This window comes from Nycticebus coucang, chromosome 3 (assembly GCF_027406575.1).
Source record: "Nycticebus coucang isolate mNycCou1 chromosome 3, mNycCou1.pri, whole genome shotgun sequence".
Taxonomy (NCBI): Eukaryota; Metazoa; Chordata; class Mammalia; order Primates; family Lorisidae; genus Nycticebus; species Nycticebus coucang.
In genome coordinates this window covers 114706641-114724154 of record NC_069782.1, presented here as the reverse complement: position 1 = coordinate 114724154, position 17514 = coordinate 114706641, and the positions used below count along the sequence as shown (strand labels likewise).

The 17514-nt window shown below is 35.9% G+C and overlaps 1 protein-coding gene and 1 non-coding gene across 4 annotated transcripts in view; both read left to right on the top strand.

Moving 5' to 3' along the window:
- Positions 1-14308, top strand: part of PRKG1 (protein kinase cGMP-dependent 1) — a 1327126-nt gene extending 1312818 nt beyond the window's left edge. For all 3 annotated transcript variants that reach the window (XM_053583838.1, XM_053583837.1, XM_053583839.1), the window contains 4 exons: positions 5731-5853; positions 5940-6002; positions 7284-7350; positions 9455-14308. In XM_053583838.1, coding sequence (XP_053439813.1) covers positions 5731-5853; positions 5940-6002; positions 7284-7350; positions 9455-9553 — 352 coding nt within the window. In that variant the 3' untranslated portion in view covers positions 9554-14308. The remainder of the gene's footprint in view (positions 1-5730; positions 5854-5939; positions 6003-7283; positions 7351-9454) is intronic.
- LOC128582791 (U6 spliceosomal RNA) lies at positions 3673-3777 on the top strand. Its single transcript, XR_008379232.1, has one exon. It is a non-coding gene; the product is annotated as a U6 spliceosomal RNA (small nuclear RNA).
- Positions 14309-17514: the final 3206 nt, after the last annotated feature.

Genomic DNA, 17514 nt, shown 5'->3' with positions numbered 1-17514 from the left:
AGAGAAAAGGCACTAGGAATACCACAAGACATAAGACAATCTATAAGCTCCTCCAAAACCAATACTAAAATAAAAACAAATACTTCACCATCGGATAGGCTAAAGACAGGGAAGTAACAGGGTTACTATGAACCACAGAGTTCAGAAGAGCACTGAGTTTGTACAAAGAGGCCTTTGAAGAATGAATGTAAGACCATAGTCGGTTCTTGATGGGAGAATAGAATTTAGGTATAGAACAGAATGGAAAGGGCATTCCAAGCAGCGAGACATGACCTAAGGAGAAGCGTAGTGGTAGGCATAGACATGTAAAAGGTCCATGTAAAAGACTAACAGATAGGAGGAGTCATCTTTCAAGGGGCATGATTGCTGGACTTGAAGATTTGGACTCAATCCAGAGAGGGAATCCTTGAGTATTTTCTGACACAGGAATGAATGACAGGAGTTTGGTATTTAAGGAAAAACAAGTTGACAGTAATATGTAGGGCAAACTGGAAGAGGGATGGGAAGGCTAGTTGGGAGATCACTGTCAGTTCTGGAATGCTGAGAGCCTAGAATAGGGTTGAGACAGTGGCAAGAAAAGTAAAAGACAGAATGAGAAAGAGTCACTGAAGGGGACTTGGTCATCACAGTGAGAATGAGAGGAAGATTTGGGACTTTCAGACTGAGGGTTCTTTGTGAGAATTCAGGGACTCTATGAAACACTTAGAAGATTGTCTAGCACATAGTAAGCACTCTATGAGGTTTAGAAACTACTACCTTAGCCACAGATAACTAACCGTGCTGATTTTTATTTGTTGGAATTTTACATTATTACTCTTAAAACTTTTGTGGAGATTTCAAAGAAATTATCTGTGACCTAACCAAATTTAGTTTGATATTCTCTTTTGTATAGTGGTGAACTATTTTAAATATATGACAAATTAAGTAGACATATAACGGTATGAAAGATTTGGATAAAGAAGAAGGTTAAATTTAACACAGATAGATAGCCTTTCTAGTGTGCTTAGAATTACTATAAAAGCAATCATATAATGAATATAAGAAAATGAAATATTAACTATTAAATAAAATATTAATCATTAATGACTACACTCAAGTATTAATACTAAAGTATTAATTTATTAATACGTTACTCATACTATACTAAAGTATCAATTTAAAATTTAATTGAAACTTTCTATTTCTCTTTACTTGATTAGAAATCGTTCTATGATCAATGTTTATTCATTGATTAATAGTAAAAATGATTAAAGCCTTAATCTTAAAAATTGTCACATGCTAAACTGTAGTAAATCATTAATAACAGAAGGATCCTTAATGTTTTAAAGTAGAAATTTCACAGGCCATCGCATCTGACCACAAAATAATGAAACAAAGATTTGATAACAAAGATTTAAAAGAAAATGTCTAGGGCGATTCCTGTGGCTCAAGGAGTAGGGTGCCAGTCCCATACGCTGGAGGTGGCGAGTTCAAACCTAGCCCCGGCCAAAAACCAAAAAAAAAAAAAAGAAAATGTCTAAATACTTGAAAATTTGAAAGCACTTTTCTAAACAGCAGGGACAAAGAAGTTACGTAGTGGTAGAACAGCAATCAAAATAAAGAACTATAATTACAATTTGTGTGGTTTAACCAAAGCTTAAGCACACATTTATTAACCATTGATAAATTAATAATTTATTAACATAAATACATATCTTATTAAGATAACTTTTATAATTAAAAATAAATGAATTTAGCATCCATTTCAAGAAATATAAAAAGACAGAGAGACTTCCATCAAAAACATTTTTACTCTATTTTTGTCTTTATGATGGTGGTGGGGAGGGACAGGGTAGGGGAAAACACGAATAAAGCATTTAGCATGATCTTTAGTTACGATGAGAATTTGACCAGCCACACCTGCCAAACACTATGAAATGTGGTATGAGACTAGGAGTGATGCTGATAGACTTTGCTGGGCCATAAGAATGACTCCAAAGTGTTATGGTTCTGAATGTCATATCTTATGATTTTTGATTTGAATAACAACATAGCGAAAACTGGATGGACCTTGAAAGATGAAGGAGTGTTCACACAGAGACCCAGTTAAGCATCACAGAATGACAGAAGAACTGAAGGGAACTCGTACAGTTACCAATTAGTACTGCCTTTTAAGTCCCATAATATTGGTCAATAAAGAGAAAATGGGAGGGAAAAAAAAGGAGAGAGATGTGAGTGCAAGATTTCAGACTTTGCCATGAGCCACCTGATATCCTGATGCTAAAAATTGAGTGCAAACGAAATAGATGATCTGGTGGGAGGGTTTATAAAGCAACTAATTCCAGTGAAGGATGTTGCATTTGTCATTACCTCCTTCCCTCCAACCTTCTTTATTCTAGTTTACAGGATAGCTAGCCCAATTTAAGGAAGATTAATAATCAGAAAGGTTCTCCAAGAACCCAGTCTCTACCCTTCTCACAACACCAACCCCTCCGCCCCCAACTCCTTTCTTACTTACTGATTTTATTTGAGGATCTATCACCCACCACCACCACTCAGAAAAAGATGAATTCATCTGCAGTCTATGTTTAGGTTAAGTTCATCTATTCCAGTCATCTGTTGTCCCTCTGTGAGTGGCATTGATTAGATCAAGACTATAACTTAAAGGAAGAATTTCAGTTATGTAATAGAAAATTCATGGCATAAAGACTCAACTCATTGTTTCCTTTTGACTTGCAGTGACCATAGGGAAACCTATTCAGAATAATAACACTTGTGTCCAAGTGTGATCTCCTCAAATCAATAATAATGAATAATCATATTGACATCAAAGCCACCAAAGTATGTCCTATTTGGTATAGGGAGTAAGGTGCCTATATATAAGCACCTTTAATGCCAAAAGATAGTACGTCTAGAACTATATGGCACTGAGGAGAGAGAACATATAACCCAAGCAATTTATACAGAGTTAAGTTATTCTTAAAATGCAAATATAATATATAAAGTATATACCCCCGGCCTTTTTGACCAAGTCAACAAAAAGATAAATCAAAATAAACCAATCAGGAATAGAGAAACTGGTAAAAAGATTGATGATGAACTTTGACATTAATTAATTAGAACATAGATAGTGTCATTTAAATTTGGATAATTGAGCAGAATGTAAATATTGTAATTTTTGTCAATCTTAAAAACAATACTAAAAGCAACAAAAGTTAAAGTGGGAGGGGAAAGGAAGGAATAACTATAGGTATACTTATTTTTCATTAGTCATAATCAGTAACCTTAAATATTTTTTACAGTTGAAGCATGTCATTACAGAAAAGAAAGCTCTGAATTCAAAGTTTTTAAAATTTTTTTCTTAATTTTAGAGAATTTTTAAGGAATGTATAATGATGAAAAAGCACATATTTGTCATTTAGCATTTTTTTCAAGTTTTCTCCTCAGCTTAACTAAAGTAAAATTAAATTGCGAATACATTTTTAATTTAAAAAACATATGTACTATAATGTTGTGTGCCTTTATCTACAAAGAGAAATACAGAAACTATGGTCATCAAATGATTATCATTAATATTTTGGGGTGTTGGATGATTTTTACTTTCTTTTAAATAATTTTAAGTATATATATATAGATATATTTTCCATGAATATCTTAGACTGAACGTGCATTACTTAGGAAAACCATGCAGACATTCACTTCAGCAGCACATATACTAAAATTGAAATGCTACACAGAGGATTAGGATGGCCTCTGAGCAAGGATGACACCCAAATTCATGAAGCATTCCATATTAAAAATAAATAAATAAAAATATAAAATTTGAAACAGTGAAACAGAAAAAAAGAAGTAAAACCATGAAGATCATTTTTAATAAATGATTTCAGTTGTATAAGATAAACAGATAAATAGAAAAGCAAAATCATAAACAAGAAAACTGAGTTTTTTTATTATTCGATTGATAAAGAAAACTGAAGATGTGGTTCTTCCTTATTTTTTAAAGTAAAAATCAAAATTGGCAAGTTAACTTAAGAGAGTAAAGGGAATATTCAATCATAGCATCACATAAAAGAACATTTTTAAATTCTAAGAGAATGCTAAATAGAATTGCATGGAAACATTTATGCATTTTTAGAAGTGATTTACAATTGGGAGGCAATTACTAGTTAATGACATATTAAAATCAGAAGAAAGCACTTGTCACAGAAAATCAAGATAGAGGTCATCACAGCCCCCGCACAAGCAAATCTACTAACCTCCACTTTAAATAACTCATTTTTTAGCCTGCCTGATAAAAGGAAATAGTTTGAATTGTTATTAACAAACATGATGGACATGACAAAAATGATCTGTAGGATTTCTTTCTCAAAGACACGTGAACTCAGTTTTAAGAGAATAATTAATTTCCAAATAAATCATTTGTCAAGGTGTACCATAATCTCCTCTCTGAACTGTGATATATTCCAAGGAATATATCAAAACTTCAGTTACCCTTGTATCCTGTGAGGCGGAGACAAAATCACACACTGAGGATGGAAAGTTAAAAAAAAAAATCGCTAATGTATCTGGCACACAAGGGCTTGGTTATTACATTCTTGCTAGCAAAGAGGCTGGCTAGTGCTAAGGCATCTGCTGAGAGCCTATCACAGGCAGCAAAGGACAGGGGAACAGTATTCTGAAGAAGCATTAGCTCGACAAATATATATTGATCCCTTCCTGCATGCTGGGTACTCTACTTAACTCTGGGAATACCAGGAGGAAACAAAGCATAGTCCGGAAGGGAAGAAAGACCTAAAACAAGCACACAAATAAAAGATAATTATAAAACACAATAAGTCATAAGGGTTCTATAAGAGTCTAATAAGGGGCTCTAAGATTAAATTTGAGCATTGGATTGGATGAGTAGGGTACATTGGTTGATATAAGCTATTTGACCTATATAACCTATGTAAGGTTGGCCAGCATTTATGCTAAAACTTGATAAACTGAGGCATTTGCCAGTTAAATTGACCTTCCAGGCAAAAACAAACAAACCCCCCCCTAGAATACCTGAGTTGGCGAAGGGCTTGATATTTCAGCAGAAGAGAGAGAAGGTTGTTGAAAGCATGAGGTGGGGTGAGGAGGGGTCACTTCTTTGATGTTCTTGTGGCTCCTCCCGCGATTTTGGACTTCATCCCAAGTGTGATCAGTGACTCAGTAGCTATGAGAAGGAGTGGAAGAGGAATCCTGAACAGGCAAAGACAGCAAATGGGTTAGATACTCAGGCCAAAAAGAAATATGGAGAACAATAATAGATGCATCTGTGGTTTTGCCAAGTGGTTTTTTTTTTTTTGGTGATTAAAATATTTATTTATTTTTTTTCCTTTTTTTTATTAAATCATAGCTGTGTACATTGATATGATCATGGGGCGTCATTCACTAGCTTCACAGACAGTTTACCAAGTTTCACATATACCCTTGTAAGATGCACCGCTGGTGTAATCCCACCAATCCCCTTCCCTCTACCCACCTCCCCCCTCCCTCCCCTCCCTTTCCCCTTTCTCCCTATTCTTAGGTTGTAACTGGGTTATAGCCAAGTGTTTTACCTAGAAGGGTTTCCACACTGTTTTGCTATTAATAAACTTTAATTCCATGAAAACTACTAATACAATCCTGCAAATAAAAATGATGTCGTTGATGTCGTTTATGGCGATCCATGTTCTCGTGTAGAAGCAAAAGCAACCTCTCTTTTCATGGTCCTTGTTCTTGCAGCCCGCCTTTCTCAGGCCCAGATCCCATGAAGACCTACAACATCATCTTGAGGGGGATTGACATGATAGAATTTCCAAAGAAGATTGCCAAAAATGCTGCTAATCTAATTAAAAAACTATGCAGGTAAATATTCCAAGCACATTATTTTTGAAAGGATTATCATGAAAAAAAAAATGGATTATTTAATAAAATTATTATTTTACCTTTAGGGACAACCCGTCAGAAAGATTAGGGAATTTGAAGAATGGAGTAAAAGACATTCAAAAGCACAAGTAAGTGTTCTTTCCTTAGAAATTTGGGTTTCAGAGTTCAGAAAACCTGGCAAGCATTTCCCCAGGATGCTATCATTTCAGATTATTGGTGTACAGCTGACACAATTAGCCTACAGGAACTTCCAAAAAGAGGGTATAAACCACTTAGTCTTTTAAAGGCCTTCCTGGTTGTGTGTCTAGAACTCATGTAAACATATTTAACAACCCTATGACATTCCCAACAACAAATTCATTGAATTCAGTTTTCAACTAACTCATACTAACAAGCCTTTATTTTTTTTCCCCTCTCTGGCACAAGAAAGGAAATGTGTAATTTTAATTTGAGGCTTCTATTATCTACCAGGATATTAAAAATATCAGTCCTCACTATATCATATCTCATTTCCTAGACTAAAAGCAAAATACATTTTTTTCAACCATTTCCTAATAAGATGATACAACAAGAGAAGGAAAGTACAAAATATAGTTTTCTTTTAAAACAATTGCAACATCTTAAATATCTTTTCCTGTGTTAACTGCATGTTCCAAAGCTAAAGTCAGCCCAAATGGATTTGTCTTTATTAGCCTGTTTGTGTAACAGTCACAGGCAATTCACATCCCTTTCAAAGGAGTGTGTTTACTTAAAAAAAAAAAGCTATGAATATCTGTAAGGCCTGTTAGGAATATGTTGTAAGTATTAGCTAATAGCGAAACCCTTCAAATGCAAAACAAAAACTAACCCTTAGTGTCATGTGATCCTTATTTTGACACACAAGAAGCTGTATAGTATGTACAAAATACCTTCATTCTATTAAAAAAAGAAAAGAAAATGAGATATGTAGAGACCAATACAGTGATGTGAAAAGGTTAATTAGCTGAGACTGTGCCCTGAATCAGTAGCAAAGATGGAAAGTTAATTTTCTGTCCTGACTCTTCATGCCCTGATTTTATCTTTTTAAAATAAAATGTCCCCTACAGCAGAGGGCCAAGCATATTATGGCATTTATTAAATTATAATCATAGTGTAAGAACAAAGTCATACAGACATCGTGCCTGAAATTGCAAGAGAAAAAGAGTTGCATGTTAACTGGTACTTGAAATTTGACAATTATAATTCTAAAAAACACGCATTTTATAAAATAAACTAATTGAAAAAAGTCTGTAATTAAATAGAAAACATTGTTGTCACAAGAAAGTTTGCCTAAAGGCTTTCCGTCAGTCACATATATCATAAATGTTGCAATGAGAGGGTTTAGGCTTAGGTAAAATGCCTCTAACTGTCTGCTTTTTCCCCTTTCCTAGATGGTTTGAGGGCTTTAACTGGGAAGGCTTGAGAAAAGGCACCTTGACACCTCCTATAATACCAAGTGTAAGTGTCCTCTCCAGCTTATGATTGTGTGAGATGCTTGATGATGTTCACATCAGTCAACAAAGACCTGTTATTTTCCAAGGTTTATCCTATCATCAGGTTAAATAAACTATAGGAGAAGTATCACATTCAAATAATGACATAGTCGAAAATCCAAGCTAGGAAACAGATACACTGGAGGATGGTGACTATGTATGCAGTACCCTTATCTTTCTGACTGTTCGTTTTAATTCAAGTTTCTTTTATTTGGGAATACAAGTGAACTTTTAGAATGGTGAATGTTAAACATATACAGATGCAGACAAAAGAGCATAATGAGTCTGCAGCAATTGACAGTTTCACAGGCTGCTGATTTTTGAGGAATGTTGATTCATGGATGCCCCCACAGAGCTCCTCCTATCCTCCTCCCATAGTGTTACGGAGCACTCCCAGGCTAACGCGGGTCTTCTCATCCTTCCATCAGCTTCTAAAAGGAAAAAGATTGTTTTTAATAAACTCTGTTTTCTTAAAACATTGGGTTTGTTGTTTACTCCCTAGTCCACCAAGTGCACTGCTTATATCATGTTAAGCTGAAATCGATTTTAAACAATTGAATTTATATTTTTACTTGGTATCATACCTATTTATAAAATGTGCTACATCTTGATTAAGGGGAAAGATCTGCTTTGTGATCCCTGGACTTTTATTTATAAGCTTCTTTTCTCTAGGACTAACTCAAAACTGCTCTTTATACAGAAATATTTGTTTCTTTTCTTTTTTTTTTTTTTTTGGAGATAGGGTCTTGCTATGTTGCCAAAGTTAGCCTCAAATTCCTGGGCTAAACAGTCCTCTTGCCTGAGCCTCCAGAATAGCTGGGACTCCAAGCACTGCACCACACACCAGACCCCATTTCCCCTACTTCTAAGATTTATTTCTGTGCTACTATTCATGTATAAATGAACAAAACAAAAACACCATTACCATCTCTTACATCACAGATGTTAATTGCATTCATGAAGTTAGTAGACAAAGAAGCTGGGTCAAATCTAAATTAGTCTAATCTAAATGTATCCGGGGTCTGCTTTTAGGCAATAGTAATATTAAATAGGTTTTTACTGATGGTCCGCAGATTGAACTTTGTCCAGTAATTTGCAAACATTTTGCTTGCATTTAGACATGGCTTTTTATTATACTTCACATAAACACACAAAATCCTTAAGATGCCCACAAGGTCCTGCGTAACCTGGCTCCTACCGACTTCTCCAGCTCCCCCTTATTCCACTTCCCTCCTACCCAGCAGCCATGGTGGCTCCTTTTGGCTACTTCACAGTAGGATCCTCTCTTGAGGATCTCTGCACACGCTGTAACCTGTTCATTGAACTTATTAATTCTTAGGTTTAAAATAATACAATTTTGTTTGGGAGCAGTGGCTCACGCTTGTAATCCTAGCACTTTGGAAGGGTGAGCCAGGAGGATTGCTTGAGGCCAGGAGTTTGAGACCAGCCTGAGCACGACATAGAAAGATCCCAACTTTACAAAAAGCAAAAATTTAGCAGGTTATGGTCCACATACCCATAGTCCCAGCTATCCAGAGGCTAAGGCAGGAGGATCTCTTGAGGCCAGGAGTTTGAGGCTGCACTGAGCTCTAATGATGCCGCTGCACTTCAGCATGGGTGATAGAGTAAGACTCTGCCTCTAAATTAATTAATTAAAATGAAAATTAAAAAATTAATACTTTTACAAAAAGTTTTCACATGATCGCTTTTATATTCTCCTGGCATCTTATATATTTTTAGTAGTTCTAGACAAAGTTTATTGTATATATGTGTATGTGATAATTTGTTATATACAGGTTCGTGAATTATATATAGATTTTGATGATTATTGGTTTTAGGTGCACATTTGTTACTTACTAGCATATAAACTCCATGGGGGTGAGAACCATGTCTATTTTTACTCACCACTTTTACCCTCAATACAAAACACAATAGCTACTACATAGTAGACACTAAAAAGAAAAGAAAACAAGAGTTATTGACTAGGGAATGAATAAAGAATGCTTTTAAAAAAAATCCTAGCTTGGAATATCAGAAATCTTTCAGTGTTCATTTTCTCCTGTTCCCAGGTGGCGTCGCCCACAGACACGAGCAATTTTGACAGTTTCCCTGAGGACAACGATGAACCACCGCCTGACGACAACTCAGGATGGGACATAGACTTCTAATGTATTTCTCTCACCTGCTTCTGCCTTGCTGAAGACAGCTTTTCCTGAGACACAGCTGCCAGCAAACCTGAGGGAAAGAGAGAAGATTAGTGCTCGGGGTCACCATGATGCCTTGGACCGATGCTGCTCCAGGAACTACAGTGGCATTAGGACTTACCGCTTAAATGACAGTAGTGCTCTTTACATGTTTTCTGTTTGAACCTAACGTAGCAGTTGACATGGTGGTCCTGAAGCCAAGCCTTTCACCAGTAAAGAGATGTTTTCTATTGTTGCAATGATCTTGCTTTGCTCTGATTATAATTTGAAAGGCTGTAGGAAACACTTCAATCTAGTAAAAGAGAATGTACCTTGCTGGAATATCCAAGAAGATGAAAGAATAATATATTGGGTACGATAGATTACTATGGTACAGAAACTGGGCTATTCCCTTTTTTCAAGTGAAGGTTGCGGGATCTATTATTGCAAGCTGGTATATACACCATACAAGAGGACCACACATCTGTTGGCCACAGAGTTCATGTCAAACCAGTGCTAGAAGTTTTACCATTTTATTTCCCAGTAGTGCTGATGACAAGACTGAATGTTACCTTTTCTTTCTGACAGATTTTAAAAATTGATATGATAAAAGCACAACTGCTATGGATTCTGCTGAGACCTCTTATAGCAGGTATATATGTGTTCTCATGGAGGATTGAAAAATAATGCATGATTTCTTTTCTTTTTTGATAAATTGGCATGACAGAGTGGGAAAAAAGGCAACTCACAAAACCATTTAATTTAAAAAAATATATTCTGTCAAAGATGGGTCCTGGAAGTAAATGACTAGCAGCCAATTGGTTTTATTTATTACCTAACATACCCTCAAACTGAGGCTTAAAGTATTCCCTTTTATAAAAATAAACCCTTGGGGTGGAGTGGGGTTGGGAGGGATTAAAACTGATCCAAAAAATAAATTAAAAACTATATAGGTGCTATGTATATCTTTCATCTGTAAATGTCAGTGTCTGAACAGACAACATAAATTCTAATCATTACATGTGTAGCCAGAGACTCAAGCATTTCCAGTAAATTTATTAAATCAAACTTCTGTCAGATTTCACTTATACAACACAGTCTAGGGTTGAGGGACAAAGGTGATTAAAAACTCATTTAAACCAGCTTCTTGTCTTAGGCCTGAACCAAAAAATACCAAATTAAAATTTAAAAATGAAGAAAAAAGGCAAATATAGAAAGCATAAAGTCAAAAACGATTTACCAGACCAGGAGGAGGAACCTTCCTTCCTGGAGGTCGGGGAAGAAGACCAGACCCAGGTGTGGATTACCTTTTTTGTGAATGAGCCCATGTGAGAGTCCACTTACTTGTAGAGAGGAAATCGGGAAGCTGATTTTTTAAAAATAAATTTTAGCTAAAAAGGATAGAGATATTACAATCCTGAAATTTCATCATTCCTAGGAAAGACTAGATTTTGCACATATCAATCCTATTTGTTTTCTTCACATGGGGAAAAGAATCAGCAAATTAAACTGGGTCCTTGGGTGACAGGCTAGCAGCTATCATAAGTAACATGGTCATGAGGGAGCTTTTCCTGGACAATATCATTGTACCTACCCATGAAAGTACATAACTTTTCAAGTTGTCATCCCAATTTAGAACTGAGAATGAATTTGGTATGTAAAATTGAGGTTTGCTTTATTTCAATAGAAAGTTGTTTTTGTTATTTTTAATCAACTGTGGACATTTCTACAAAAAAGATAAGTATGTCTCATCGGATCATTATACCCTAGCCAAGGAGGCATGTATTATGAATTTAGTTTGAATTTGTTACACTTAAAACTACTTTAGAATATGATATCTTATCAGAATATAATACTCTAAAAGAGTTTGGAGGAGAAAAGTGCTAAGGGTATCAAATATAATTGGAAAACCCTTAAATTAAAACTTTGATCCTGGTCAAGCAAAATGGCTCACACCTGAAATCCTATTACTCTGGGAGACGGAGGCAGGTGAACTGCTAGAGCTCAGGAGTTTGAGGCCAGCCTGAGCAAGAGTGAGACTCCATCTCTACTAAAAATAGAAAAACTAGCCAGGTATGGTGGGTGCCTGTTGTCCCTGTTACTGGAGAGGCTGAGGCAAGAGGATTGCCTAAGCCCAAGCATCTGAGGTTGCTGTGAGCTATGCACACCCTACCCAGGGTGACAGAGTGAGACTCTGCCTCAAGAAAAACAATCAAAAAACAAAACAACAAAAGGAAAACTTTGATCCTGAGATCTTATTGTTATTTTTGTGTTATTAGAGTTTTCCCTCCCTTACAGTTTCATAAAATCAATCTGTTCCCCCCAAGATTTACACTCTCTTCTACAGATTTTAGAAAACACAAATATGTCAAGCTGAAATCCAACTATGAATGCTATTTCAAAAATTTTATATTTCTTTTAATTGGACTTTTAAAAATATACAATTACAACATTATAGTCAATGTTCATCAACTTTTGTTGAATGATAGCGTGGTTTAAGCTTGCTTGCTAGAATTTTAAATTTTCCTCGTCATTAGGAAGGAGAATCTACTCCTATAACTTTTCAAATATCCCCAAAGTCCCAGAGATAAGCAATTACTGTGGATTTTGGAGCTATGGTTCAAGTCTAAGACAACCCAATCTGAATAAATTCTACGGAGAAGGAAGAAGTAGCATTCAGCACAATGTGACTGTAGATCGTTCCTCCCATTTGTTCCTGCATCTTTGTTCATTTCACCAGTGGCATTGCATTAGGATGTCTAAAGCACTCACTAGAAAAATAAAGGTGAACTGCATCTTCCATGAATTACTAACAGAAAGCATTCATCTAATTTTCAACATTGCATTTAAAGGATTTAAATCTTGTCTTAACAAAGATGCTAGGGCTATAATTCGTGGTCAGTTACCTAAAGTGCATCTCACTTTATTTATGGATTTTTCATCCCCCCTCTATTTTCTTACACTAAAAAACATCCGGGTAAGTTAGAATAGTGCCAACTTAATTTGATTTGTTAACTGACTTTCTTTTTAATACTTTAAGAATGGGAAATAAGGGCTTTTCTGTGTGTCTTGACTCACAGGAAAATTGAAAACTGCCAAGGAAAGGAACATCATAATATTTGATACAGATTGAATACGGGAGAGAAAATGATTTCTGGAAAATTTCTATAAATGATTTTTATGTTTATATCTTCTTTCTTATTAAGATATGAATCAGATCCTACAGCATTTAGAACAAATTTGATTTTATTCTTTACCAGTCATAATTTTTACTTAAAACTGTGGAATATGCATGTGAATTACACATGTATAATAATATATAAACTCAACTATTGAATTTTTCTTGTTTTATTTCCGAATGACTAAACTGATAATGAACTTCAATTTAACAAAGTCAGCTACCATATTGAAAAATAGGGTACTAGAACTGATTTCATACAATAGAGGTGATCTGTGCATTATTCATAACAACATTTTCTTTCACAATAGGACCACAGACAAATATTTATGTAAATAGATATTTTTGTGTGATATTTTGTGGTACATGTAACTTTTTTTAGTGTTTCACAGCATTATTATTTCATTTTATTTGTACTGAATAATGTTTTTAGGTCCAAGTAGACTTGAATTAATGTCATAATTGTCAGTATTATTGAAAATTATGTCAACTGTACTGTTATTCATCTGTCCCATAGTTTAGAACATGACCTGGCTGTCTGGCATTGTTGCAAGTGCCTTAAATTCATGGCATCCTATTAAAAAAACAAATTTGGTGTTATGCTGCATGACAGAGACAAACACACCTCAAAATGTTGTCCTTTCTTAGCTTGCTGCGTTTTACAGTTCTTTCTGCTGAAAATTTCTAAGCCTTTATTATATAATATTGATGAATTACAGAAATGATGAAGTTGTTCTCTTATTTCTGTTAAATGTACCAGAGCTGTGTATCTGTTAATGAGATACAGCGTCATTTCTGTGAAATGTATAAATGTATGTGCAGGTCCAATTAATATATGACATACTATCAGTCTGTATACAGGTATTCCTGTTTTGCTAAGCTGTGCAGATTCTGTAAAAAAAAAAAAAAAGAAAAATTAGTGCAGTTGAGTTCTAACATATCTCGTTTTATAGACTCCATTAACAATGGTTCAACCCAGAAGAAAAATTGGAAGGGACTGCTAACCACACCTCGTTCTGAAACCAATGATGAAAAAAGTACCTTGGTGCACCACTCAACAAAACAGGATGCTTTCTCTGAGTTCTTGTATATGCAAGTCATTTATGAGGCAAGTTTCCAATCGACCTAGAAAGCAAAACATTGAAAGTGTGTTGTGAGCCCTCCTCTCTATCTGCCCCTGCACCAACAGACAGCTCTGGGACCTTGACAATGACTCGGAGATTGGGGCTTTCTGAGTAAAGGGACATTTCTTTAAGCATCATCTACCCAATTTATTTCAATATATGATGTTTTTACAACTGGTCATTTCTTTTGTACTCTTACAGCTATGGTTATTTGATTGTCCTCTTACAATTTGTTCTACATGAAAGAGTCCTTTGTTAGTCAGAATGCAACAAACTGTCATCAAATGGTCACTGACCACTTGCACTCTTTTGATGTAGATTAAAAACTTTTTCATAAACTTAACCTGCTTTGATTTGCTCTGTATTTTTCCTGCAGCTGTAATTGCCGAGTGCCTGTTGTATACTTTATAGAGTTGAAATAAAAAAATTACTTTTGAACTTAGTTGATGTTTAATTTGAGACAAGATTCCCAGATTAAAACAGGTATGTCATACTAGAATGAAACACCAGATAGCCCCACTGTAGAATGTCATCATAACCTTGTAGAAAATACTTACGATCCAAGCATCCTTCAAGAAATAATGTATTATGGTTTAATATAAAACGAATCCAAAAAATTAAATAATTCAGTTGGAATAATGCTGGGCCATCTAGTGCCTAGCACAGCCTATATAGATATTGAGTGAATTGTAAAGCAAAAATAGGTACTCATATAAACCCAGCAATTGGCAGATTTCTGTGTGCCACCACAACCACCACCACCACTATCATATAGTCTTTTTGTGGGCTACGGTTGGTCAACTCTGAGCTAGGGGAATAATCAAAGGGATGATTCCTGTATATTACTGCCTGCTAGGAAGACATTATTTAATATTTAGGGGAACTTCATGAGTCATTGTCTAAGGTTTGTTCACCTGATCCACTGGCGTCATCATATGCACAAAAAAATATAAATTTGGAGAACAATGTGATTGCAGCAAACTCAGCTCTCTGAAACCCTGCTAAATACATTCTTCCTACACCCCTTTGTTTTACAATATACCATGCACAGAATAAAACTGGCCTAGCATACAGATTCCTTCCATTGATTGCTTTTGTCTTGTTGACTTCACATTGCCAGTGACAGTGAGTTGAAAATCCTTGTTTGAAGAAAACTAGAAATTCAGTTCAATTAACTTTTTCAGAAGGAGCAAATAAAACAACTTGAAAAAAATACTAAGTCACTACAGTTTCATTTCTTCTACAAATAGAGCTATAGAACATAAGCTTTTAACAACCATCTTTTAAATTCCATGATTTCGTGGTCTTGATCTTAGAATGATCTTTCATAACTCTGAAAGGTTTTTTTTTATTATTAATTACACAGTTTTAGGAAAAACATATAGATTAACACTCATGAGCATTAGGGACGTGGCAAAGAACGGAGTGTCAGTGACGGTGAGGATGTTGCCTCCACACAGCTGTCACGTCCCCTGCATGTTAACTTCAGTGGAAGTAAATCAGTGCGCAGTTATTCAAGTATGACAATAAGAATCAATTAAAAAAATTGAGATAAGGGCGGCACCTGTGGCTCAGTGAGTAGGGCGCCGGCCCCATATGCCGAGGGTGGCGGGTTCAAACCCAGCCCCAGCCAAACTGCAACAAAAAAAAAATGGCTGGGTGCTGTGGCGGGCGCCTGTAGTCCCAGCTGCTTGGGAGGCTGAGGCAAGAGAATCGCTTAAGCCCAGGAGCTGCAGGTTGCTGTGAGCTGTGTGACGCCACAGCACTCTACCAAGGGCCATAAAGTGAGACTCTGTCTCTACAAAAAAGTAAAAAAATTGAGATAAAAGGATTGATTGTGTGATCACTCAAGGTGATTACATATTATGGTACAGACCTACTTTATCAGTTGTAGCCTTAAATGTCCCATGCACATAATATATTATACGATAGCCTACCACACACTTTTTTTTCCTACTTAGGTTTTACAGTTTTCCTCTGTTCCACAACTTCTTTCCAACTCAAAAAATCTTGTACATTGATAAAACAGTAATGTTCATCCCTGGCAGCTGTGGTTTTTACCCAAGGTATCTATGGAACAAGAAACAAATTCATCCACATGCCCATTAGCAAATGGTGTACATGAAGGTTTTGACGGTTGAAGCCTCAACCTCATGAAAAAAAGAAGGAAGGAAGGAAGGAATCATCCTTAACAAGTCCAAAGGTCGGCCACAGAGTTCATGAAAATTCATAGACAGGCTCAACGCAAATGATATGACCAGTGGTTTTTCAAACATTAATGTCATAAAATGTATCCAGAAAATAAAATAAAAACATGAATTTCCAGGATCATCCACAGTTATTCTGAGGTAACACCCAGGAATCCCCATTTTTAACAAGCACTTCAGTTTATTTTGCAGGAAATACATATCCCTATGAAAGAGAAGCAGGAAAAGAAAGACTTTCCATGGGAAACCATTTTAGGGATGGTAGGGTAAAAATCAGGAAAAAAGAGAAGTCTACAGAGTCATGGATATCCAAAACCCATTAGATACCCTCAATGATGTTAAATGACATTTATGTTTCACCTATATATATATAGATGTCCTTTCCAATGTGTTATTTCTATTAAGGAACAGATCCACATGTTGATTTACAAAGCCAAAAAAATGTACATATACCCTCCTCTGGTACCTCGTACATTAGGGTAAGATACCGAGATAATTTGCACAAAGGCACTTAGTTCTCCAGGGAGGAAGACAATGGAGACCGGAGCTTCTGGCTTAGCTGGATTTTTACCATGATTCACCAATGTATAATTTCCCTCCCTGGGAAATTACTGATACACTACTGAGTATCTTCCCAAAGGGGGAAAAATCATTTTGTCAAAAAAAAAAAATACCTGCACTTGTGTGTTTATTATATCACTATTCACAATAGCAAAGATGTGGAGTCAACTTAGAATTTCCATCAAAGGAAGATTGGAGAAAGAAAATGTGTTAAATATATATATATTCTTTCTATATATATAGTATACGTATATATCCTATACACTATACACACGCACAAAGGGGTTTGGACCTGCTATGTTAATTCTTTTCTGCATATTAGATGTGACTGACCCCCAGCCTCGCGGCTGCAGGCCCGATGTCTCTTCACCTGGGCATCCTCAGTGATCTTGATGATCCTCCAACAGCCTCCAGAGGGTAGTTTTGGGAAATCACAGAAGCAGGGCTGGGCTCTGTGTTTAGGTCTATGGGGGCAAAGATAAAGATAAATGTGGGGAAGACTAATATTACACATTTGAAAAACCCAATAGAGTTAGCCAAAAGAACTTAAGACACCATCAATCTGCCTAAATCTTTGTATTGAATGTCCCTTTTGATGTGGGGTATAGGATTAGACCTGAGCGCCTCACACACTGAAGGATGTTTAATACTGTGTGTGTGTATACATGTGTATATTTATACATGTAAATACTGGTAGAGTGTAGATGTTTGTCGCCTCCAAATCACATGTTGAAATTTAATGCCCAGTGCTGGAATGGGCCCCGGGGAGGTGTGTGGGTCAGGGGGCGGATCCCTCCTGAACGCGTGGTGCCCTCCGTAATGAGATAGTGAGCAAGGTCTTGCTTTATTAGTCTGCTGCACAGCTGATTGTTTAAA